This window comes from Lepidothrix coronata, unplaced genomic scaffold (genome assembly GCF_001604755.1).
Source record: "Lepidothrix coronata isolate B3197 unplaced genomic scaffold, Lepidothrix_coronata-1.0 Scaffold276, whole genome shotgun sequence".
NCBI classification, from domain to species: Eukaryota; Metazoa; Chordata; class Aves; order Passeriformes; family Pipridae; genus Lepidothrix; species Lepidothrix coronata.
Window position 1 is genome coordinate 217,674 of NW_016690456.1, and position 26,269 is coordinate 243,942.

Sequence of the window (26,269 nt, forward strand, 5' to 3'; positions counted from 1 at the left end):
TCCCAGGTCCACCAGCAGCTGGTTATTCACAGCCCTTTCTGTAGGGCAGGGGCTTCCCCCTGCTCTCCCAAGCATCCCAAGGCTCCTGGCTCCTGCCCCCAGGAGTGCCCTCTGTGCCATCCCACTGTCCTGCAGCCATTGTCACCAGTGGTCAATGGTGCACACACAAAATGGCCAAAGGGGAGTAGCTGGGGCCTCTCACCTACCAACATAATGCCTACCAATGGCAATTCCCCTTCCAGAAATCTCCAGAGATGTGGATATTTGCACCAGCCTTGATCTCACTCCAATGTGAAGTTCCCTACTGCTCTGACATGCTCCTGAGGATCACAGAAGTTTCATGGCTGCCTTCAGCAAAACCACAGCCTCTGCACAACATCAGCACAAAAAGTGTCAGAGAAGCATAAAAATCAAGAGGGACTCTGGGTTGAGGGAGTGAGTTTCCTTAATGCCTGGCACTGGCACTGGCACTGCAGGTCACATTGAGCATCACGAGATTTGTCAGGTCAGTCAGGACAGGTGGTCATTGTGACCAACACAGAGCCAAAGCACTAGAGTGCATCCAACCTGAACCTAACAACTGCTGAACAGGCAAATAAAATCTGCAGGACATCCAACACTTGGGCAAACGGCCAGAGATTTCCACGTACCTCCCATCATGGCAGCAAGGCACCTTAGCATTGTGCAGGTAAAAACCCAAACAAAACAAAAGAACTCAAGGAACCAAAAAAAAAAAAAAAATCAACCAAAAAGACCGTGTCTGAATAAATGGGCCACTCTGGGAAATGATCTGTTTGACCCTTGGCCATTAGTTTCCAAAACACAAGAACAAAGCAAGGCACAGCTCTGCACAGACCTGTCAGCAGCTGGGCTGGCTGCTTTTGGGGTCAGGGCTGTGCCTTTCCATCAGATCTCACCCAGGTCTCCTGCCATGGCAGCAGGCTCAGCTGTAGGGAGTCACAACACAGGCAAGTGCCAAAGGTGTGCTGAGAGGTCATACATGTTTTAATGGAGTAGATTAAAGGGAGAAAACAGAGGTGGAACCCTTATCGAAGCTGCAGCTTTCAAGAGACTTGCAAATAGCTGACTTTAAATGAATTCAGACAGTGTGTGCTTTGTTTCTCCACAAAACAACCCAAACCCCCGAGCTGAGGAAAATTAATTATTCTTATACCTTTGATAGCACAGAGGGTGACAATGGAGCTTTAGACATCAAGGAGACATCCCTGAGGAGCAGACTTGGGAGTGAAAGGCCATTTCCTTGGTTCCACTACTCAGAGGTTAATTCACTGTCAGTTTGCACTCTGCTGTTGAAAGGGTGTCCTTTGTAGTTAAGCAATGAAAAGACAAACTCAGTAATGCCCGTGGCTCACTGTGGAAGAGAGCAACAAGGAAGTAGTTACCAATAACCAAATAACTAATTGCCAAGACCAAATGTAACCTCTGACAGGAAAAGCAGGCAAAGTGATAGAAAGTTGGGCTGAGCAAACAATCTGCAGATGGCCTTAAAAAAAAAAAAGAGGAAGACAAAAGATTTAGAATTCTTTAAGTTACGGGCCGATACATTTATTTATAACTACAAATAAAAGGAATCCACATATTTAAATGGCTAAGAGTACTGTTGATGCATGGCAGGTGGGAGTGAGTAGATGTATGAAAATATCCCACACCCGCCACAGGTATCAGTTTGAGTGTGATACAGCTGGCAAGACAGAAGACATCAAAACGAACCTTTGATTACTCCTTTTTTGTTAAAAAATACCTCCACAGATACAGTGCTGTTCCAGCTTGGTGAGGTACCTCCTGCATCCTTATGCTTCCTTTGGAAGTTCAAAAAGGAGCTTTGTGAGCCCTGTTGGCTGTGAATCATTTTGTAAGGTTGGAAAAGGGAAACAGAGAGAAAAAAGAGGCACATGTATGCCCAAACATGATGGAGTTAACTGATGCCTACCTGAGCTGATTAATTTTTTCAGCTACTGAGCATTTTCATTTAGTTGGGACAGGCAGAGTTATTAACATTGTTGTTCTGCTACTTGTCTTGAAGTTACTGCAGTCTCAGGTAAGTCTGCTCAGTATTCTGCTACACAGCAAACCTGCTGATTTTATGTTCATTCCTTCCTCCAAGAGATTTTACAAGATTTGATGTTACAGCTTTCTCATACAGTTTCAGTAACCCAGCACCCTTCCTGCCCACAACAGCTCCTGGCAAACCTTTTATAATGACATGAGTCAGCAGCACCTTCCTGTCCTTTAGGCTTAAGTGCTGGGTTCCAACAATAACTCTCACTGAAGCATCTGTGGGACACAGGAGAAAAAGCCATCGTTATTAAAAAAAAAAAAAAAAGATCGAAAAACTCCCTTTGCTGGATTCAGTCTGAAAAAAAAATGAATTTTTCTACAGAATAGTACAAAGCACCACTGTCCTGAGAGATCACACAGATCGAGCAAGAACATGTTTGCTGAGTACTATGTTGTATTTCTACAGAGTTAGCAGTCAAGGTATAAAGCCCTCGTTTCTCACTGTTAAAATTCACATAAATTGTCATTTGAGACTGATTTGTTTGCTATTGGTTCAAATAAGAACACCATCAGAGAACAGAAGCCAGGAAAAATTTTCTAAATAAGCACTATATGGGTAAAGTTGTATGAGAATGTGGGGACAGGCTAACATGGACTTCATTTACTTTAAAGGGATATTTTCACAGTTGCATTTTAGGAGTTATTAAGAATCTTTTTGTTGTGTATTGGAATAGAACTGCTACCAAAAAAATGGTTGAGTCCAGGGTTTCCCAGAGCTCCAAGTCAAACTAACAAGCAAGTCCCAGTGTAAAGCCCCAGGTCTAATACAACACTAATTTAATTCCCTGAAAAATTGCTTGCTTATATCTATCCTAATTCAGGGCAGCAACGTGTAATTCATATGTTCTTCTAACCTTAGTTCATACTCACTCTACTGACAGAAATGTTATCTTTAAATTAATATGATCACAACAGGCCTCGGGCTTAATATGAATAAAATCCAAATAATTAAGTTTTGATCCCGAGTTTGTTCCATGTTAAATATTCTTACCGGATTTCAGTGCATCCTCAGTGGTAAGCAACTCAAACCAAGCTCTCAAACGTGCTCACATGTAGAAACCTCCTCCTCTGCAGAACAGAAGGCTCAGTGCAACTCACTGTTGTGACCCCTGCACACCAAACTGCAAATCCTAACAAATCCTAACAGATCAACAGGCACCCAACACCACTGGGAAATGAAATGCAGCAGTATAGGCAGGCAACACAAGTGATGGCTTCTGTAGCTGAAGGTCTGAGGAGGAAGTGTTACCTACTGTATCTTAATTTATTTTTTTTTAAAGATGTAACGGAAATATGCTCAAGAAATCAGGCTCATTTAAAGCACACTGAAAACAGGACCCATTAGCGATACTGATTTGTGATTATTTCATCTGTGTCATGTATAGTGAAGTTTACATACAATTAAAAGGGAAAGTAAATACACACAGGTTCTCCCTGAGTAATTTTCTGACAGTGACCACCAGGAAAACAAATTGTGTCAAGATAGTGAAAAGACCACCTCTTCCCAGGCAGGAAGGATTTTCTCTGCAGGGTTTGTGCACTGAAAGAGTGGTTCAAAGATTTCTGCAAGGGCTTGGAGTTGCCAACATATTTGCACATTTAGTCTTTATCTCCCACATCCCTTGTGGATTTCCAACCTGAGCAATCAGTGAGCTTGAACGATAAATAGAGTTGGCTGGAACAAGACAAGCCTGTCACAAAGACCGAGCAGGGAAAACAACTAATTTATTCCAGTTCAAATTACACAGATTCTTCAGCTGAGGTTATCAATGTGTGTTTTACCTCCTCCACCTCCTAACAGATCACTGCTTCTTTCCACTGAAACGTTGCTCCTGCCCACCGAAAATGAATCAGTGCTGTTTAATTTGGGGCTGGCCCATCGGAGCAGGGAGCGAGGAGACGGATGGTCTGTGCCCGGCAAAAAGTCACAGCCCCACCTATGGCTGGGAAGGTGTTGGGCAGGCAGGGAACGGGGCTGGCTGTGAGCGCCGTGTCCGGCTGCTTGTCTTGCACTGCCCTCTGCTGTCACAGCAGCCGCTCCGCCTGCACCGAAACCGGGCGAGGAAGGGCGACAGCGCAAGTTTTCGCTGCCCAAACCGATGGAAACACGAACGCGCTTTTAATCTGACCTGAAGAGCGAAAGGGAGTAGATCGAAGTGTTTCTCCATGGGACTTTTCCCAGACAAAGCATGTCATCTGGCTCGTTCTTATCCACCCGCCTGCTATGCACTTACAATTAAATGCACTTACATTAATAAACTTCATTCCTGTCTTTTTCTGTCAGCAGAGCTCCAGGTGCTTTACCGGGAAATTGCACACTATTAGACAGTGACTAAAACATGTTTGCTGAGGCCTGAGCAAGTGGTACTCAGCTTAGAGCACTTAGCACAATGCTCCAACTTACAGTAACAGCCGAAAAGCCCCGCTGTAACATTTATCCTGCGGCCATTAGTGTATTTCTAACACCCCTCCTCAAATTTCTTAGTTCCTACTCTAGCACATTCCAGGATACGACTGAAGAAAACACACAAAACACAGGTGATGTAGTGTTCTGTGTCAGTAACATAAGAAATGTAATACAGCACTGAAAATTACCTCCATCACCCTTTTTCTCCTTTAAAAGAAATAAATTTGTATGAAATCAAACAATATTACATAACAGAATAATAACTTTCAAAGATAATACCTTGAGAAAATTAACACCCTGAAAGCAGCTCAAAAAAAGTGTTATTAGAAACACATTTTAAAGGAAGTACACATTTTTCATGCATAAATACAAACTACAAATACACAGTATTTTTTCAGTGCCCTGAATATCCCAGAAATGCCACACGCAGAGCTTTCAACAGCTGTTAAGATAATGCACACACAGAGACCTTAACTAATTCTTTTGAAGTCAGAAATTGAATGCCAGCATAAAAAGCACAGGAGAATTATTAGCAGAGAGCTTGTGTATCATTAGGCTTCCCTGCATGGTAATGCCAAACCTGCAACAGCTTATAAGCATATGGTTTGAACATCAGACTTTCTAGAAACATAAGTTCAGATCCTGGCAGATCAGCTCAGCCTGACAACCTTCTGCTGTGTGTCGTGAAGCAATAACTGCTTCCCTACCCCTGTATGATATAAACCATCTCACTCTCCACTCTGGTACAGGAAAACAACACAGCAACAGCCCACAGAAATTGCAGAGCAGAACTTGAGGGAATTATAAACCAGGACTGAGCTCAGAGTTGCCTGAGCAGTCTGAGTGACACGGAATCACTTGGTCAAAGGTGAGGGGAATTAAAAGAAGTATCCCACAAATCCAATTTGTTTGTATAAAGGTAATGTACACCTCTGCATAAATGTGAAGTAGATCTTAAGGATTCTCCCAGAAGATGGGGACACAGGTTCCCATCACCCCACAAGACTGCCAGTGTACTGTTTGGGATACGGATTTCCATGAGAAATTCTTTACAGGGCTTCAGAGAACTTGTCCGCTGTGCTGCACGTAACTCACATAAAGAAACCATTCCCTCTCATTTACACTTAATGAATTCCTGCAAATAACTGCTGTGGAACCCTTTTAAGGTGGAAATTCACTGGATCTTGTAGTAATAAAATAGCCTCAGTGAGGTCCACAAAAGTTGCATGCAAGGGATTACTTACAACATTCTATTTAAAGACTGAACAGGCAAATGCAGGAAGATTAATATAATGTTCAAGAAAATAAGGGAGGATTCATTTCCCCAGGGAATTGTTTTCATGCTGTCAGCATAGAATCTTGCAAGTCTTGACTTTGCTAACACTGGTATTATACTCATTTTATACATGAGGAAACTAAGGCAGAGAGATTAAAGGTAGCATGGGATAATTACTGCAGTTTGTCATACTGAGTAGCAATTAAAATGGAGTAAAGAATTGTGGGAATAAGAGTTGGACTTTTATATTATTGAGCACTGAAATCTATCAAACCAGATGGTCCAAGCCTTTAAAGGCTCATAGATTTTATATACATACATTTGTGACATAGGTGAATTAGTGGTATTTACCATCCCTAGGCTGATCATGTATACACAAAAGGTGTTCTACACTGATGAATACAGGGAGATGAGAGAAATTTGGACAGGCTTATTTTGAAGGATGCCTCTCTCTAACTGTAGCACCCAAGACAACAATGTTATCAGGTCTCTTCAGAATAAAATATAAGTAATTGTTTTGACTGGAGAGGTGTTGAGAACCACATTCCGTCAGAATATGAAGCTCCACTGAAATCTAAACGTTTCTCGCAAATTGCCACATTTCTATGGAATTTTCTGGAAAAAAAAATTATAAGAACACGTAAAGTAACTGTTGGAGTGTCCCACATCTACAACTGTTTTTGAATGCCGTCCATCTTGAGCTATTTCAGGGGCTTTGCACTGTAATGGGCTTTAAAAGCCTACCTCTGCCATTAAATGCTCTCAGTAATCGAAGGGATTCTCAGAGGCTGTGATGGTGGAAGTATTTTAACAGCTTAGAAGTTTTCAGATTGTGCTCTGCTTTGGCATAACCAAATTCAAAATCATTCTTAAAACAGAGTTTCTGGTCAATTACTTCTGCCTTCAGCATCTTACTAAGAACTCCCACTGTATTCAGTGAGGACTTGGAGTAAGCATGTATTGTACTAGACCAGAGGGCTCTTACTGCCTGTGGTTTCAGAGAAAACAACTAGAAATCCTAACAAAAACCCACCCTTTGAGCTTTCAGATTGAGTGATCAGCACTAAATACTTGAGTAACTCATTTTTAGAGATGCAGCATTTATGTTTAGTGCCCTCTGCTAAAAGCCAATTCTTTCTTGAAACAGCCGCTAATATCCATAACCCAGAGAAAGCAGAACTGCAGAAATCTGGTTGATGCTACTTGTGCTTCAATATTAACGTGTCCTGTGGTTCAGCTGCCTTCAATTGTGCTCGTAAAACCCCAAAACACTTCTATAGAAGGAAAGGTGCCGGGGGTGTGGATTCTGGCTTGCAAAAGAAGGGAAACGTCTGAAATTTCTCACCCTCTATCACTTTCTCCTCACATCTAATAGTCTGCCCAGTGGCAATGATGCAGGTCTGCTCCAGGGTCAGGAGACCACTGCTCTCAGTCCTGTCAGCAGAAGATTGCTCACTGCTGCCAGGAAGCCTTTCCTTCTGGATGAGAGTGTGCAGGGAAGACAGGGAAGCTGTCAATCACAGCTTTTAGGGACATTACTTACATAGTCATTGCACCAGCTGTTTAAGAGCTGATGATCACACTGTAGACATCACTGTAACACAGTCTTGTCCACCAAGTAACAAAGAGCACACTTACCCAGCAGAACAAGGCAGGAGGATTTAAAGTATCTACCTACCTTTTGGGGCCTTGAAGAAGGTACCTAAAATGTATTTGGGCTTGGAAACCCTATGCAGGAGTTCTCCCCACTCCCAAAACCCACGAAAATTTTCAAAAGTCATCTTGAAGCTCAAAATAAAACCTCAGGTTAAGGATTACAAGTGTCTGCCTGCATCATATTTAAAATATTCTTACTTCAAACTACAGGATTATCCTCCCTTTACGAACTCCCAAATTTTGATTGTAATTTCAAAACCTGAGTTTCCATCCACTGAAACTGGTCTGATTAATTAACAGAGCAGATTTCCTTTCATCTCAAGAAGAATAAACCATTCAAACCATGGGGAGAATACTGACAGACAATTAGGAGCTTACATGTATGCATAAATTGTACTGATTTGGACTTGTGTGGGGAAATAACATTCTCAAAGTAACCTCTTATAATAATGACTTTAACTAGTTAATTACATAAAAGAACTATTAAATACTCTTCTGAACTGTGCACTACAGGTGACATGACATACTTTAAGAACTAGCCACATCAGTCCATGCTCGTCTGGAATCAACACATTAAAAATGTTTAGTCTTTTTTTTTCTCCTTTTCTTTTGTCTTTAATAAATAAAGTCTCATGCTAAAACCCACAAAGTCTGTGGGAGAAAGACAATTCCATGAAAACACTGTAAGCATAAGCATAATCTCCTTCTCTCCCCAGATTTTCTGTCTACATTCTGAGCAATGACTTAAAATAACACACAAGTGAAGAGTCAGGAGAAAGAGATACTTATTAGAATTATGACTTTTATTTTTATTCACTAGAGCAACATTGAGGAAAGAATTTTTACATACAGGTTTTCAAATCAACTTTACAAGCAAATTCCAATATACAGTATTTACTCTGGCCTGGGTTAAAAAACCAAAAACAAAGCAGATAGCAAGACTACCTCTTGTTTTAGCTATCATTGAATTTAAGATTTGGTTACACTGGAATTATATTCGTTTTACGGTGGTGCTTTTACAATTAAGTAGGCAGTGAGCAGCTTTACCACAACAGTGACTGATTTTCCTTGATAGCATCGTTGTAAGATGACTATACTGAGACCTACCACCAGGATCATGTATTAAATCCACTCTGCTCAGAAAAAGCCTCTGTAACGAGATAAGGAATAGCTACGGAAGCCCAATTCAAGAACTGATTTCCATTTGTACAGCAAGAAAACGTCCATATTAAGAGGATTATGTGCTGTGCAAAACCAGAAACACTTCCCCCCCAACATGCAACCTACCCAAGTATGACACTTTAGAATGTGCATATGGTTGTGACATGCAGACAAAGGAAATCACGCAAATGGTACTCAGCTTTCCAGCATCATTACAACAAATTGGCATTTAGATCAAGGATGAAATGAAGTTTACTGAGCAATGACGCAGTCTACTTGCTATGTGCAGTCTCACTGCTACAAGATGTAAAGTTGAGGAACACACTTTTTTTGGAACTGTATCGAAATTCAGCGTCGTTTTGGATTTTCAGGGCCTTTGTGATTATCTGGAGAAAGTCTGAGATAATATTGCACTTCTTTTCTCAAACAAAAACATGGGCTGGGGCCATTATTCTTTCAGAGCTATGCTAGTCCTGGGGAATTTTAGTCATGGGCTCTGATTGGCAGTAGGAAGTGCTGGCTTCAGGGAAGGGGAAGGTAATAATAATCTGGCTGCATCTTCAGTGTTAAAATTCCACGGTTAAATTAAAGTCATTGCACAACAAAAACTCAGTACACTATATGAATATTTTTTAACATGCTAGAGTGCGTATCGATTCTGTGAGAGTGATGTGAAAATACCTTGGAAACAGCAACACTACCGGGGAAATTGGTTTCAAACAAAAGCCACACACAGCAGGAGGCATCTAGATTATTTTAGGCACAACTCCAAGCAATAAAGCTCATTTAAAGTGCAATTCTGTTCTTTTCTTTTGTGTTTATTCACTTGTTAAAACGCGTAATTGCCTCTGTACACACATACTGAACAGTAGTTTAATACTTTTGTGAATATTGCACAAAAGAATGAGAAATCAAAAACAAAGAAAAATGGCAATACATCAGTTTCACAAACCTAAAAAAAAAAAACCCTGAAGATATCAAACACTTAAATTTATGCCTTTTGGATAACTGCACCAGTACTGATGATATATCTGCACCTTCCATAAGGTAGATACGTTACATGAAAACACTTAATCCCGTCTGAGAAGCTCTACTCAGCACCCTCTCACCCATCACCCCCCAAACCCAAGTGAAGCTCCAAACTTCACTTCACCACTACTCTTCCAGCTGCCCATCTCCTGACAGGCTTTGCTCATACTCTGGACTTACTATACATGCAACAGAGCCTTCCCTGGGAAAGTCTGAAGAGCCAAAACATGGAGTTGTCCTTAGAGGGATGCGAGGTTAGCAGCTGAACACAAATACAAGTCAGGCTAGCATCTGTCTCATCCATGAGCAAATCCTGCTGTCTCCAGCTCATCATCTCACTAATCTGTCAGAACAAAATGGGGAAATGCTATAAAAAACCCACTATAATCTACTTATGTTCCTTTAACATAGACACCCCCACCCTTGTATAAATATAATCTTTTTCTTCTGGAAAGAAAAATTAGGAACTATCTTTTTTATGAAAACCTTGATCATCTCAATTTTCTTTGCTTAATTTGCTTTGATCATCTCTCTCCTTAATTTTCAGTAAAGGTGCAGATAGATAAGATATCTATACTTTTAATGTAAACATAAAAATTTTAACATCACTAGATCAGACTGGCGATACCTCCAGAATAAGATGCAAAAGAATTCAGGATGAAATATCTCTGTCAATACCATTAAATGAAAATCATATTTTTTACACAAAATCATATACATGTAACAGTAAAATCAGGTTGTCTTCAAGAAAAGTAAACTTAAAAAAAACACCTTCCATCCATAGAAATCTACATGGACCAGAAAACAAACCAGCAATCTGATCGTTCCCTCAGCAGTCTTTAAACTCCTGAGAAACACAGTTAGCTGCCAGGAGCTAGTTTTGGGGAATATAAGTCAGTTTTATTTTCTTATTGGAAGTAAATACTTACACTAAAGGACATCCAGCTCAATGCTTTTCAAGGAAATAAATTATTCCAGGAGAATAATTGTTACTGCAATCTCAAACTGTAGTTATTTTGATCCTATACCAACTGTAACAATTAACATTACGCTCCTTATGTCTTGCTTACATTGTCTTCGTCACAGTTCCCAGAAGGTCTTGCAGGTCCCTTATTTCAGATTGATATAAGTAGTTCTGAAATAGAACTTCCCCCCTACCCATTTTCCCCCCAGCCTTTTAATTTTTCCACTTCATTGTCAGTTAAAAAAAAAATTAGTGTGACAAATTCAAAAACTTTCTTGAATATTAACTATGCATTGAAAACTCAGATGAGTGTTTTTTTCCTTCACCGAACTGAGGTTTCCATCAGGATACCCCTGGTTAAAGGACAGAAAAAAAAACCCCCACTCAACCAGTAACATCAAAGAGAGTCATAGGAAAGAAGGGAAGAATTGTAGATGGGACATAACATCAAATTTCTGGAAAGCTTCACTGGATATGTATATGTTTAACTCCCATGACATGTCATGGTCCCATAGTGCACCATGATGGGCATATATTTCCAGACTACTTTCAGAAAAAATACTTCTCCTAAAGAGCACAAAAATGTTTGTTGGGTTTTTTTTTTTGCTTTATTTCCCCAAAAAGCTCCTTCCCAGTTATCATGCACTTCTTCAGAAATTACAAAAAAAAAAATAAAATAAAATTACAAAAACCCAAAACCAAAATACACATCTCTGAAAAACTCTTAAGAGTACCAGCTCTGGATTAGGACATAATAGGATTGCTCAAAGCAAATAAGGGGGGTTAATTAATTTTTTTTTCCTTTCTTAAAAATAGTTGCATTTTTAATACAAGTTTTATTCTGTAAAATAGTTTCAAATTCTTACACATATGGCAAAGTTTGTGCAAAATTTCAAGTCAGGTACTTCAGAGCCTTTCGATATTAAACAGAACTCAATAAATACAAGTAATACAATAAAAGTTTAAAATATTAATTAAAATGCATGTTGTGAAACCTCAACATAGGTGTTATGGACCCCATATTCCCAGAGGCTCCCTACTTATCAATTCATAAGAGCCTGCATTGGAAGGTTTTGCACAAGTTTCCTTTGCACTGCGTTTTAAGAATTTACCCGGTAATGTGTCCATTCAACACAATAAAAACATACCACAATCTTTTAACAAATGATGATGTTTAAGCGAGAAGACTTGTTTCACCCTGTGAAATCTTCTTAATGTCAGTGAACAGTGAAAATGGGATAAATAAAGAACAGAGCAACTTCAGATTACAGCAAAACGAAAACAACACAACCCACCCAACCCATCAGATTAAATAACATTAAATATGTCAGTCTTGAGATAATGATAAATACAAGGATTTTTGCATAGGCCTCTGGAATACAGAGTCAGAATTATGGCCAATAAAACATCTGCTAGTAAGTCTAACTTTCCACCACTCTGACCTAACGAGTACTCAGAACCAAGAAGTTAAACAGAACAGCAATTTCATTGTCTAATAACTCAAAGAAACAGAGGTAAGAAATAACTTCTGCCATCCTGAAATAGGTAGTGCAGCATTCTGGCATTTGTGGTCACCACAGACTTCAGCATTTGCTTAATTACTAAGACCGCAATACAATCTTTATTACAGACTTACGAGAAGATAGAACACTCTCAAGAGAAACTGCACAGCTCACAACATCAGCCTCAGAACGTCGCAGGGTGGAGTGTGCAAACCCTCAAAGGAAGCTGCTGTTTTGAACGTGGACTCGGGATTTGCAGGCTGTGGGTCCGGCAGGCTCGAAGGCAGTCGCGACACAGGAAGTGGTTTGTTGTGTGGCGGCGTTGGGAGAGATGTAGGTACGTCCTCAGTGCGTCTTTGGTTTAGGGAGGCGGGAATGCCGGTTGGAGGGCGTGCTGTCCCCAGAATGCAAACTGGTGGGGTGTGTCTGCACGTTTTCCTTTCTCTGTACCAGTGGCTTTGGGATGTTAGACTTCAAAGAGGTGTTCTGAGGCTCCGGAGATAGTGGTGTGGATTTCTGACCGCTCACTTGCTTAGCTCTAACAAAGGACATAGTTGGTGGGCGAAGTTTAGACACTTTCTGACTCTGTTTACCCTTTAGGTTATCCTGACCAGATGTTGGCTGCAGCTGAGTTGAACTACTTAGTGGTAGAAGCTCACGTTCCTTGGAAGCAGCGGAATGATTTGCAGATCGTATGAGAACGGCCATTGTAGGAGGCACTAAAGCATTTGGGGGCTTTGCGATTCTTAAAGACTTTGGCCGAGAAGCCTGGTTTGTGAACGAGGGCTGACCTTTCACAGGTAGTTCAGTCTGCACCTCTCTGGCATCAGCTCGTGTAGAGGTCTGAAAACGGGAACGAGATGGTAATGTACCTTCTTTATTACTCATCACCTCTCCAGGGTTTTCAGTGGTTTTGTTTTTCAAATTGTCCAAATATGATGCATTTTCATCTTTTATGTTTAACTGTAGGCTTGTTAAAGAGTTTACATCATTCAGGCTATCTGGGAGAGAGACATTTGCAGCATTTGGATTCTGATGATTGCTACTTTCATGCAGATCATGTGTAGGATATTCACTGTGGGCCTCGATATGTGGCATTTTTACTAGTTTTCCCTGGGCGAGGTCTGTGGAACTGGGAAGGCTGCTGGAAGGCTGTAGTACTTGAGGCTGTTAAAGAGAAAATAATACAAGAATATATTAGACCAAGAAGACACCAGATAACATTCTGAATCCAACGTGCGCTGGCTGGATGTTTGATAAGGGCTGCACATCTGGTTTTTTTAAATCAAAACTTTGACTTCGGCAAAACAGGATGGTTCATGGGATGCGTACAAATGGGACTTGTAACTTAAGGGGAAAAAAAAATATATCAGCACTGAAATAAACAACAACATAAAAGACAAAAAAGAAACCAACAAGCTTAAAAAGGAAACATGAAAAGGCATGGCTGATGGTTCCACCTAAATCTGCAGGACAGATCGCTGGTGCCGATCAATTCTCACTGGAGTGCTCAAACCAACACCACGGCTATCAGGCTGTATCCATCTTTTAATTTTTATTCGGGGCACACTGAAGTTAACTATCCCAACCCTTTTACTGCACAGGCAGGAAAGGTGTTTAATGGACCACATGAATTTATAGGGTACTTTTCTTGCCTTAGTGAGGCCAGAAAATTTGATGCAACTGTGTGGTAATCAGGCTACTGACTAGGCTTAGGGAACTGTTTTATCTTGAATTGATTTCAAATGGGCTGATAAAGGAACAGAGTACATCTGAAACTAGAGATCACATACTACTACACTGATAACCAAGGGATAAAGATAACTGGATGAAAAGTTTTTACATTTGATCAGAAGATACAATCTGATCAGACACGCATCAGACAAGAGAACTGCCGGTACCTCTTCTGGGTCATTTCTATTCTCTTTGCTCTTCCCTGTAAAAAGACTTAAAAGATTAATGTGTGCACTAACTTCACAGCCACATCCTAGACCTCAAACTTGGATACAGACCTTGGAAGCATTATTAAAACTTCTGCAATTCATGGCAAAACCTAAAACCTATTAAAACTTAAACTACAGTTTAAGTAGATTTGGATGATTTTCTCATTTTCTTTAAAAGGAGGGGAACAGAACTACTACAAATTGTCATCACTCAAATACTTGAATTCTTAGCAATTGACAGATTGCATGTACACAGCAAACAGGCTTATTCTGATTGTTTACTAGAGAAATACAGCCAACAAAAAAGAAGCAATGTTTGTGTTTGAGAGATTTGACTAACAGCGTCACTTCAGTCACTTTCCTGAATTGTTCACAATTTCCAAATGAGAAAACCAATTATTTGTCTGGTCCTTTCAGCTCTTCTTAGAGTCAGCGGGAGGAATGCAAAGATAGCTGTGCATGCCAGACTCCTGTTACATTTCTAGGGTCATGATATGTCTCAGGGTTCTTTAAACTTTTCATCTTTTCCCTGGTAGGATTACTGACAACTGAATCCTCAAAATTCCTCATCAAAAAGTTTAATAGTAATGTGAGAAAAATCAAGGTTTCTCAATCTACTTTTTATTTAGTTGAAGTTTTTCCCTTTAGAATATACTGGTTCTACCTGTAAGCAAAGGCAAAATCTAAGCTGAACCAGTGACAGGCACATAAGTGCAAATATCCTGGACTGTCTGAACACAATTGTTTTGGAAACATGAAGAAGATTTAAAAAAAAAAAAAAGCAAAGCAGCCTCCAAAATGGTGTCAGATGAGTATCAAAACATCATTCCTTACATGACCCAAAACTAGCTTAGCTTTATGAATCCTTCTTAACCATACGTGATCCTAAATGAAGGAAGTACTAAGCACAAGGAATATTAAATATATTGAGTTACAGCTTAAATAAAATTAATCCTCCAGACATTTTTGTCATTTTCCAGTGTTTATGTAATGGGTTACAGGAGTTATTATGCTTCCAGCCTAGGAGCTAACAGGCAGATGTTAGCCAAAATTATTTACTGATTTGAGATCTCATCTGTAAAAACAAAACTGCTAATAATGAGCGCAGAAACCAAAGGAATATATACCTGATTCCCATACAAATACTTTAACAAATAAATCAAATTTTCTAATCCTACTTGAAGTAAAAAATTAAAATACTTAAAACAAACACATAAGTGTCAAATATGGAAATATAATTGTCAGAAACCCTTTTCCCCTCACCTAGAAAGGGTTTTTAAATGCCAGTCTTCAAAAACACAGACAAATATCTAATCTGAGCATTACAAATCCTAATTTTATATCAAATAATCCTAGTTATACTGATCAACAAAATGAAAGAATGTGTAAGTTACAGAAGAAACTAAACTTGTATGGAAAGTTGAGTTAAACACAAACACATCTGAAATAGAACAAAGCAGCAAGCTTTCAGTAATGCTATTTTGAGTTCTTTTGACAAAGACTAAGTAGTATTTGAGCTTTTCCCTCTGGGTAACTTTGCATTTTACATATAAAACAGCAGAATACGTGTTTTACTCGTTATCCTTCATAACCTAAAAAAGTCTAAGCAGTTTAATATGCAGAAAGTTAGCAATCCAAAGGCAGAAAACAGCTACGTGCTCTGAATTACGACACTAAAGCTCTGCTATCATCTTTGTGAAGTTGTTTTAGAAACACTGGTTTTTAATTTTGCATTTCTACTCTAGCTCTGTCCAATTATCATTAGAGATTTTAATCTTTTCAAATTGCTACATACATTAACATTCAAGATGACACTGAAAGCAGCAACATGCCACTTGCACAATATGCAAGTAACAGTTCATGAGGTATCTCACACTGACAACTGCACTAGTCACCCACAGCTCACAGCTTCATCTTATTAAGGAAGTCTTAGAAATTATGTTTCTAGTAAAAAAACCAAAAACAACAAACAAACCAAGTCAGTTGAAGGATTAGTACTTGATGAATTCCATCACAAGAAGGAGGAGAAAAGATAAAGAAGCATTCTACCTTCCAGGCATAGTATTTCATTTCATGGAAGTCTTAAAAAAAGGTTGCCATCTGCATTGCTTTGAGTGCACTTCTGGCAATATTTTTGGGGTGGGACAGACCCCACGACTGCCGTGCTAACCCGACTTCTTTTTGTGTCCCACAAAGAAAACATGCGGGTGGACAAACACCTGCATTCCTCTGGGATGCTCCTACTATACAAATTTGGACTTAAACATTTTAAGTACAATTTAAGTGAAGAAAATGAGTTTTCCCCAGCCTGAAAGTACATTACTGGAACAGGCTCCCCAGGGCAGTGGTCACAGCCCCAAGGCTGACAAGAGTTCAAGAAGCATTTGGATGGCACTCTCAGGCACAGGGTGTGACTCTTGAGGATGGTCCTGTGCAGGGCTAAGGGTTGATCCTCGTGGGTCCTTTCCAACTCAGCATATTCTAGGATTAGACAAAATGCTTTTTGCACATGCTCCTTTCTGCACAAAGAAACAGATTTTTCTGTACTGGCAAGAGCTCCAAAGCCTTGCAAATATTGACACACTAATCAAAATTACTCAATTACAGTCCCTACCTCAGTAGCTTAAGAGATTTTTCTATTATTTCTATCAAGTAAAACTGGCTGTTACACCATCCAGAGAAAAATTACATCCATGATGAAGATTACCATTACTGTTCAGTTATCAAACTACTGAGACTGTATTAGCTTTGTGTTGGAAAACTGAAACAGGTATTGTACTGATAAAGAAGTTAAATCAACGTGGTCATGACAGTGGTATTCATTTAATATCAATACTTGAAAATTCCCTTCAGTTTTGCTTTGCTTCTCTCGATCTGCAACTCAGTTCCCTGTGCAATACCTCTGTAGAATGAAATAAAGGCATTTTCTCCCTGCAGTATCCTGAGGAACAAGGGAAGTGATGCAATGAAAAATCCGAGAACTGCATGCACATCTCTCACAGACATGCATCATGCACAGGGCAAAGGAAAAACCCAACAGTGAAAACGCGTGGGGAGGAGATGGGAATAAATCTAAAGTTGTACTGTACCACGCTTTATCACAGAAGTAATGGACTAACTTCTCAACTCCTTGCCAATGGCATAATGGGAAAGCAGAGACAAGAAAAAGACAAGGACAATGAAGTCAGAGGACCAAGACAAAACAATGAGCAATTGCCATGACAGAACTGCAACTTTTCACCATTTCAATTGCAATTACCAGGTCCCCCCTCGGTTTTTAATCCTCCTTCAAGAAACAAAGGTAGCAACAGTGTTTAAGTAATGCAGTACAAATAATACTTATAGCAAGACCTGCATGGAATATCTTTGCTCTTATAACTTCAAGTTCTTTAACACAGTTAATCTCTTACACTCCAAATACTGTAACTAGAACTTGTGTGTATCCTTACAACTGTACACATCAGAAATATTTGCATCCATGCACATACATGTTAGATATCTAACAATGAACAACAATGTCATAAAAACACTGCATTACATCCTTGGATCATGTTGCCCATAACTCCTCTTTCTACCAACTCACAAGTTGGAAGAGACTCCCAACTCCCATGGTTTCTTTTTGGAGAGGGGCAGGGCAGAAGGGACACAAACAGTGCTACATAATTTTTTCATTTCCTCATCAGTTCTGACATCCCTCATCTCACTGCTTTGGCACAGGATAAGCTGTCATTTCAAACAAAGGCCTGTGCAGACACAGCCCTACTGTAGGGCTGCATTGGAAAGTTCTCATTTTCTACCTCTGGAAAACGTCAAGATTTCACACCTTAAATCTGTAGGATTTGCCAGTACCTTAATTTTCAATTTTTTTTTCCCTCTCTCTTTTATGTAGCTATATTATATGTGTAGTTCAACACTGTAAAATAGGATTCTGCAGTAAGGAGTACAGCTTCAAAGAATGATACAAAACAACCCTAATTTTTTTTTTAAATCACCACTCATCACAGTATGAGAGTAGTAAAATAATCAGTATTATGTCAAAGCATATTTTTTTTTCTGCGTAGTCTGTACAGAAATCCCAACTTAGAAAGACTTTCACAAAGAAAAATTACTCCAAGTAATATATAACTCCATCAAGGCAAGTATTTCATCCATAATTACAGACACATTTGCAACAGGCAGACAAATACGACCATATGCAAAATTAAGTTTTGTTTGCAAACACACTTCATTAGGTACAAGAGACATTTCTCTTGCAGTTGAATCTACAAATACCTAATTTGGCAGAAGGGAGTTTTACCTAAAAGACATTTCTTCATAAAGGTGAACACTTAACTCTTGGAGCAAAAGTAATTACATATAAAAGACAGTAATGTAATGATTTCAGGACATTTTAATAATATGTCTCTTTCTTAACATGAGTCATGTAACTTCCTTGCTAATGCTCTGAAGCAGCTTTGTTCTGCTAACACAAACACTTCGTACACCCTGCAAAGAACCTGAATTGGTTAATAAAGGTTTGGAAACATTTCAGTGTTGAGAAACCTCTTTTAAAAGAAAATGCATGAAAAAGCACAGCCTGGACCTGATTTCTAGTCACCATGCATACAGCAGCTTTCTTTCTGGTGACAACAAGCTATGTGTCACCTGCTAGAATTGCTTAGATTACCTTTATTTGTAATGCTTACACACAAAAAGTCTAAATGCTTTTTTCATGAAGTGCACAGTAAGCAGAGATGTGAACAACTGCAGTGCTTGAGTAACAGAACCGTTTTCATCAGCGTTCCTGTGTGGAGAAGCACTTGGGACAAGGGGCCTGGAGAAACTGGTACAATATTCTTGTATTACAACATGAGCTCATGACTGGTTCCTTACCAACGTGTCTTCTAAGTGTTGTGTTTCTAGAGCTGCATCATTAAAGCTCCAGAATACAAATGGAAAAGTTTTTAATTATATTGAACAAAGTTTGATATATCCTATAACCAAGAGACAAATAAAGGACCATTACCCAGGAGTTTAGTTCAAGACACATGGGAATAACAGGACCAAAATTATATGGTTTTTATTCCTGAAATGACAAAAATCATGTACTATTATCAAAGTGTTATGAAATGAAAAGTGCTGAATTGCTTCCAAGGCTAGTGAAACAACGTGAAGTTAATAAATGTGAAAGTATTAAAAATTAATTGTCACTAAAATTGAAAAAAAATACATCCAATTCTGAAATGTGTTGAAGTGCAGTGACATGGTAAGTCCCTAGGGCAGTTGCTGACATTGTAAATGGTGCTAATAGAGAAGAACCATAAACCTACAGTAGTGTTATAACATTACCTAGCAGGGATATATGACCTGTCCTGTACAGCAGGAGTGAAATTATATTTAGTTGTTTATGTACTGTAATATGAACAGTTTACCCATTTATACCCCTATAATCTACAGTGCTTGTAAGTGATCTGTGTGTTCATCAGCTATCAGAAACCTGCAGTATTCACAGACACAGATGATATTTAGGTTCGGGACCCAGAAATTATAAAAGAAGTGCTTGAATTCCAAGTTCTCCAGACAGAAAACACAACTGGACAAAAGCTGAGACTACTTCACGTTCCCATCACCTTCTCTGTATTACTGCAAAAGAACACTGACAGTGTCAGTGTTTAAGGCTGTGATACCCAGCTCACCACTCGCCTCGAAACCCACAGTTGGCATTTCTTACCAGCTCGAAAACCTGCAACCTAAAACCACTGAAACAAGTGGGAAAGAAGGATACTAGTGAGAATCCCAGTAATGTTCTACTATATAGAACTCTTCACACAGTGATAAATCATTGATTTCACAAGAATGTTGTTAAAAATGTCCAAGAAACCTCATAATTTACACTGTATTTTTATTCCCAGTATTTATCTTTTGATTAAACCTAAGACTTAATGAAAAAAAGCTACCAACACTCTACTAAAGGAAACTTATTTTCCTAAACAATATGTTAATTACAGTTTGGATTAATTAATCAAGGGCCCACTTTCACCTACTTTATTTTCTTTACTAGTAATTCATAGAATTGAATATATAAGATGTATACTAAAAAAAATCCAACCTGCTTTGGTAATAAAAATTTGCTGTGGAATACTGAATAAGAAGCCACTGTCGTTTGTTGAGCAATGAGGCTGGGGCTCAGGGTAAGAGATCAGCAAAAAGTTTTCTCCTTCAGTGAAGCCCCTGTGAATGATGTGACACCAGAGGCTCCCACGGGGCAGCTCAGACACCATCCTCTGGTCTGACTCTCCAACCACTAAGCCCCAAAACCATAACATGTATATGCTCTGCAGGTCTAAAACTATCTCTTTAAACTCAGTCTCTGCTGATAGGACAGCAAATCAGCCAGGCTGTGCTACTGCTGGCCCTCCACTCAGCAACAGGTGAGAGGATCATCAGTTTTAGGGGTTTTACGTTCTTTACACACACAGAGTCCCACATCAGACACCACAGGAAAATGAAGCACACCCCTTATTGCACAGAGAAAAGCCCATGAAATAGACTGTGCATTCCTGATGAGTTGTTTAAATGACATTGTCACAGAAATGCCAAGAGAGTATTTGAAACACGATTTACAAAACGTAAGATTTTTTTTTTTCTTGTAATCGAATTAACTAAGGATTATTGCAATCTGAAATATGTGTAAGCTTTGTTTTCCAAGGTGCAGCTTGGAAAGCTGCAGATCTCCACTGGCCCTGGAAATCTTACCTTGTTTTCATACTTTTACTTTTTCCTTTATTTCTTGTCCAAATACACTCTTGGGCTTTGCTAGGCAAACACTGTAATTCTCAAATTACAGTACATTCAAAAAATATAACTTTAGCATTATGAAGTAGTTATATTTCTTCAGACACTTATCTGTTTATAATGCAATACCAAAGCACAAAATAAGACTTACCATTTCTCTATGTCTACGTAAGCATACAGTTTTAAAATCAGCAATTGTCTTTTGTTTTGCAGATCCAAGCCAAGAGAACAAATGCATCTTTACATCAGCCCACATTGTAGCTAGCACATAAGGAATGTTAATAAATCATGCAAGTTGTGCAACAGCCACTTCAATGTATTAAAAGCCTTTTTACAACAAATACCAAGGGAGGAATAAAAAAAAAAAAAATTAGTTTGAGTGAAGCCATTCTGAAAAGGTAAGAAAACTTCTTGTGAGAGACAATGACACTTTCTCACCGATATTTTTACATACAGCCACAAGGTATTTACGTAAATACATCCACAAATGCAGGCGTGCAGACGGATGAGCAAAGAGAACACACACAAACAGGAGAGTGTATTACAGCCATGGAAGACAGGGAAAATGCAGCAAGCAAGATTTTTATGTTAAGACAAGACCGGAAACAAGGGCCTACTCGGGTTTGCCTGAAGAACTGCTGAGGTCTATCAGCATTTAATAACTGTTACAAAGCTATAAGTTGGAGCTGCTTTACGCTGGCTGAAGGATTGAAGCATGTTGGTTAGCCACAGACTATCGTGTGTGCCTGGAAATCTGCCTGAGAGAGGAGGATACTACGAGATGAACAGTGCGTGCAAAGGGGAAGCTTCTACTGGAACACGGTGAGGGAGATGAGTGAGAGGTACAGACTCACTCTGTCTGCGGTGCGGTGGAACAGTCCGAGGGATGCCCTGGAATGAGCCCTGCCAGGGAGAGAAGGAGGGAGCAGAATACCCACCCTGTGCAGAAAGAGAGAGGGGGAGAAGTATAATAAAAAAAGAGAACAGGGAAAAAAAAACAAGACACCAAAAAGCCACACCATTTTTTTATTTTTCCCCACAGAAAGGTATCATTACATTTCCCAGTCGTTCGGCTTTGTAAAAGCAAATGCTGCATGTTACTGAAGCCCAGAGGAAAAATGACATCACGATGTCTTAAACCAGTCATAAATCTTACAAGAACCCCTCCATTTTTATTCAATACATAGGCACACATTTCTGTCAAAGATGGTTTTATGGGAAGAGTATAGAAGCTGAGTTCGGCTTTGTAAAAGCAAATGCTGCATGTTACTGAAGCCCAGAGGAAAAATGACATCATGATGTCTTAAACTAGTCATAAATCTTACAAGAACCCCACCATTTTTATTCAATACATAGGAACACATTTCTGTCAAAGATGGTTTTATGGGAAGAGTATAGAAGCTGAGTTTTACATGTTAAAAATACATGATAAAAATGTATTTATACAGCTTTCAAAAATATTTTAGAAATGCCTCGCCAAGCAGTACCTTGCTTAGTTCTAATCTACTGGAAAACCAATCAGCTTTAGTTTACAACAAAAAAATTCTAATACATAGAAACAAATTTTCTAGCAAGTCCTGGTGCTTTAGAGTCCACTCCTATTTTGACATTATTATTGAACGTGGAAGAGGAGAGGTGACATAAAACTGTTCTCCTTGCACTTTGCTCTTGGAGCTTTAGTCTCCCATTAAAGGATCAGAGAACTGTGCACATCTGTGGCATGCAGGGCTTGCCTGTCAGATGTCTCGGATCACCACAAGTGTGACACACTGTGGTTGCTGCACTCTCAAAACAAGAAAAAGTCGTTTTATGCAGTGTATCCTTTTCTCCATACCCTTACCTTTGAAAAACCTACCAAAGCTGCAACTTCACTCTTAAATAACCATCTTGATTTCCCATTTCAACAGGACAGACTTTACAACTCCTTTACTGTTTGAGCAGCTGAAAACTGCTTTTATAAGTTCTGGAATACTGGTACTGACAATGACAACTGCCATTGTCTCCTGGCCAACAGCAACCAGTTGTGGCTACTGTTTCAGCCAGGTGGCTTAAGATACTCGAATGAACACCTGTATAAAAGGAAACAGGAAGCCACTTTGCCCCTTCTCTCCAGTTTCTCTGCTGCAGATCATACTGCCAGGGCTGGACAAACAATAAAGTATTTTCTCTCCATGCTTCTTTTAAAATAATGTTAAAGATCACATTACTTCTATAAATAAATATTCTGCTTTTATTTATCTTAGCGAACTTTAAACATGTCCCTGATCTTCCAGTTCTCCTAATCTAGTTAGGTATAATCCACCACTATTCCAAGCTTCAGCACTGCTAAGATGTAACTTCACACATTCATTTAATCAAGTTTTAGAATCAGCTAGCCAGAACACTTAATCTAAAACAGGAAATAAAGGAAAAAAACTGACAAGATTGCTTTATTCTTCTTCAGAACCTGAGAAAAACCAATTATTGGAGCAAAATCTAAGGGAAAAAAATGAAACAAGTTCTTCAATTTGATTATCTCTAGATGGAAATATTGATTACCTAATGTCTTCTTCCAGTCCTCCATCAGTGGAGGACAACACAGTTTTTAACATCACAGTATTTAGACTGCTAAAACAGTACTAGTTTCAGTCAAGCAATATGACAGAATATTATAATGTGTTGCATCAGCTGAATAGGTATTAAATATAGAAATATTCCCGGGAACAAGATTAATCAATCAGCGATTGATGAGAAAATGATCAAAAGCTTTGGATTTTCACAGCACTGTACCAAAGAACACTATATTTTGCAGGCTTGTTCACATTTCATCCTAAATTGTGTCAGGACGGTAGAACAAAAAATTCTTTCCATTCTCAAAAGATAACTGAATCTCCACATTATCATCAAGAACAAGTCTGGTTTTGCACAGACTTATCTGAGTTGGCAATGGGCTTTTTTCAGATTTCTTTGAAATTTTTAACACATTAAGAAGGGAGGTGAAAATTTTATATCCTTTCCCTTCCACTCTCTGAAAAGAGAGATTAAGACAAGCACAAGCCAGCTGAGCTACATAACAGTTATGATACTGTTGTAAAAGCAATGAAATATTTACATGTCTTGATACATTCAGGAAATTTTTAAACATCCATATTAGCACTTCAAAGCACAGCACTAAGTACAGTCTTAATAATTCTTCATGGTATTTTATCCTCAGTCTGACTGAAGAAGCAAATGAAGAAAGCACAAGTAACTTCCTTGAGTCTTTTGCCCGCAAAGCTGAACTGCTCTCCAGGCATGGTGCAATCCCCTTCTCCCAAATACTACAGTTGACACTGCTCCATATAGGCAAATGTCAAATAAATGCCAGAATTTTTTTTGGAAAACAAACAAAAACTCAACAAAAAAACCACACCAAAAAAACCCCAAAAACCAACCAAACAAGGACTGTTCAATTGTACATCAAATAAGGTAATTAAAATCAACATCAATTGAACCAAGTAAGAACCAGGAAATACAGCACTGAGAATTTATTGAGTGTTATGGCCTACACTGATTTTACAAATTATAATGGATGTACTGATCCCACTGATACAGCACATTAAGAGTACTATCTGCAAACAAGCCTGGTTTATGAAAAGATTACTTTTCCTTTAATAGTATTTATTGCACAAAACTCCAGCAAATTTATCAAGGTTTTTCCTTTAAACAACAATTCACATTCATCTCCTTATATTAGTCAAATGTTTACTGAGGTTCCCACGAAATCCAAAGAAGAGGAAAAAAGAAACAGACTAATAAACACATATCCTAAGACAATGGTGCGTCTTCAAAATACACAGACTTTGAATTTCTGAATTTTGAACTTACCTCAGCTTCTATTAAAAAAAAATAAATAAAAAACCCCACATTTGATGGGATTCCTCTGGGTTCTGAAGAAACTCCTTCCACTTACACTTTAATGTTAGACAGTAGTCAGAACAGTTCCTCCCCTCAGCTGCTATGTGCATCCAGCTACTTAACTTAAATCCCATTCCTCTCATTTCCCAGATACTGGAATTGTGAAACAGCAAAAGTATCCCCAATGGGAAGCGAATCACAATTTAAAAAAACCCAGGAGACTCAGGACTTGAAAAATAAGAGCAGCTGAAATAAAGCAGCCTCCAAACCAGCAAAAATGATGAATGTTCTTCAGAGATCCGGATGAGTTGTACTATTGCTGCCAAATGCTTTAGGAAGTTCTGACTCCAACTGCACTGGGAAAACCTGTTGGCTGTCCTTCGTTTTTTTAAATGCTACTAGAAAGACTTTAAGGCCAGAGTTTTCCATTGCTATGAACAAACCTCAACCTTAGAACAAGCAATCACAAGAACAAAAGCAATTGTTCCTAGCAGAAAAGGAAAAGAGAAATATTTCTAAGCTAGTGCTGCACAGTAATTTTAGCCCAACAGACAAATACTCCAGCTCTTTTCCCAGGGATACTCCAACATTTTTTTGCTGCAGAAACACAAAGATCCATTTTTGTCCATACAACTGGAGCCTTTGAGAACTTTGAAGAAGAGATGATTTTGGCTGTGTCTCACCTAGCACTGCCAGCTGTCTCACACAGAGTTCCACATCATGAACAAACCTAGAGTGACACACTTCAGTGTCAGTGCAGACAAAATGTTTCTGCAGCAGACTCCTCTTGCTAGCCTAGCACCCAGAAAGATTATGAATTAGCAGTTCTGACATGCAGTAGTCTTTTTGAATGTATTCAGATTAAAAAAAAAACAAAAAACCCCCAACCCAGTCTTTATGTGCTGGTTTACACTCAACCAACAAGAATTGCTTGTGAAGGGTTCAAGGGACCTCTCTTCTGTGGATGTGCCTACCTGTCATGCACAGTCACAGCACAAGACACAGGTGCACAACATGACCACCTGGTTGAGCTGTGGCTCCATCTCACCAAGAAAGTGTGTAAGAATGGACCATCAAGCAAACAGCAACCAAGGCTGGATGTGAAGATGAACACTAACATACAGGGACTAGGCTTCAAAACCTGGAAGTTTAAATTCATAGTTGGGGAGTTGACACATACAGGAGGTTTAAGGCTCAGATGGAAGGAGGTAATAAGACCTAAAAGACAAAAGTACAAAAAGACAGCCAAGGTATTACAAAGGTTCATCAAAACAATTGACAGGAAAGGCTTTGGAATTATGAAGTGTAACAAATTTCAAATGGAAGGCAGAGAATATCTCAAGGCAAAAGGAGAAAAAAGATGTAGATAAGAACAAGAACATGCATGTTCCCATGAACACTGGCAGGTTCTGTTGTCATTTCACCAGCGACAAGAATGACCTTGTACCCACATTTGGGAAGCAAAGGTTATTCTCATCACTGTGAGCTGCTCTGATACCAGGGGGAAATACTTTTACTGTACACACTGTACAGGGAATGGAAAAGCAAAGATGAACTAGGAGTTGTGTTATGCTAAGGAACTGGACCCTAGGGGTCAGAATC

The 26,269-nt window shown here is 39.1% G+C and overlaps 1 protein-coding gene across 6 annotated transcripts in view; it reads right to left on the reverse strand.

Moving 5' to 3' along the window:
* Nucleotides 1-8,200: 8,200 nt before the first annotated feature.
* CCSER2 (coiled-coil serine rich protein 2) overlaps nucleotides 8,201-26,269 on the reverse strand; it is a 66,041-nt gene continuing 47,972 nt past the window's right edge. For 2 of the 6 annotated variants that reach the window (XM_017836349.1, XM_017836348.1), the window contains exon 11: nucleotides 8,201-13,241. In XM_017836349.1, the coding sequence (XP_017691838.1) occupies nucleotides 12,420-13,241 (822 nt within the window). In that variant the 3' untranslated portion in view covers nucleotides 8,201-12,419. Of the gene's footprint in view, nucleotides 13,242-17,106; nucleotides 17,147-21,645; nucleotides 21,731-26,269 lie in introns of all 6 variants that reach the window. The other 4 variants (XM_017836350.1, XR_001878303.1, XM_017836351.1 and 1 more) reach the window with 4 other exon arrangements.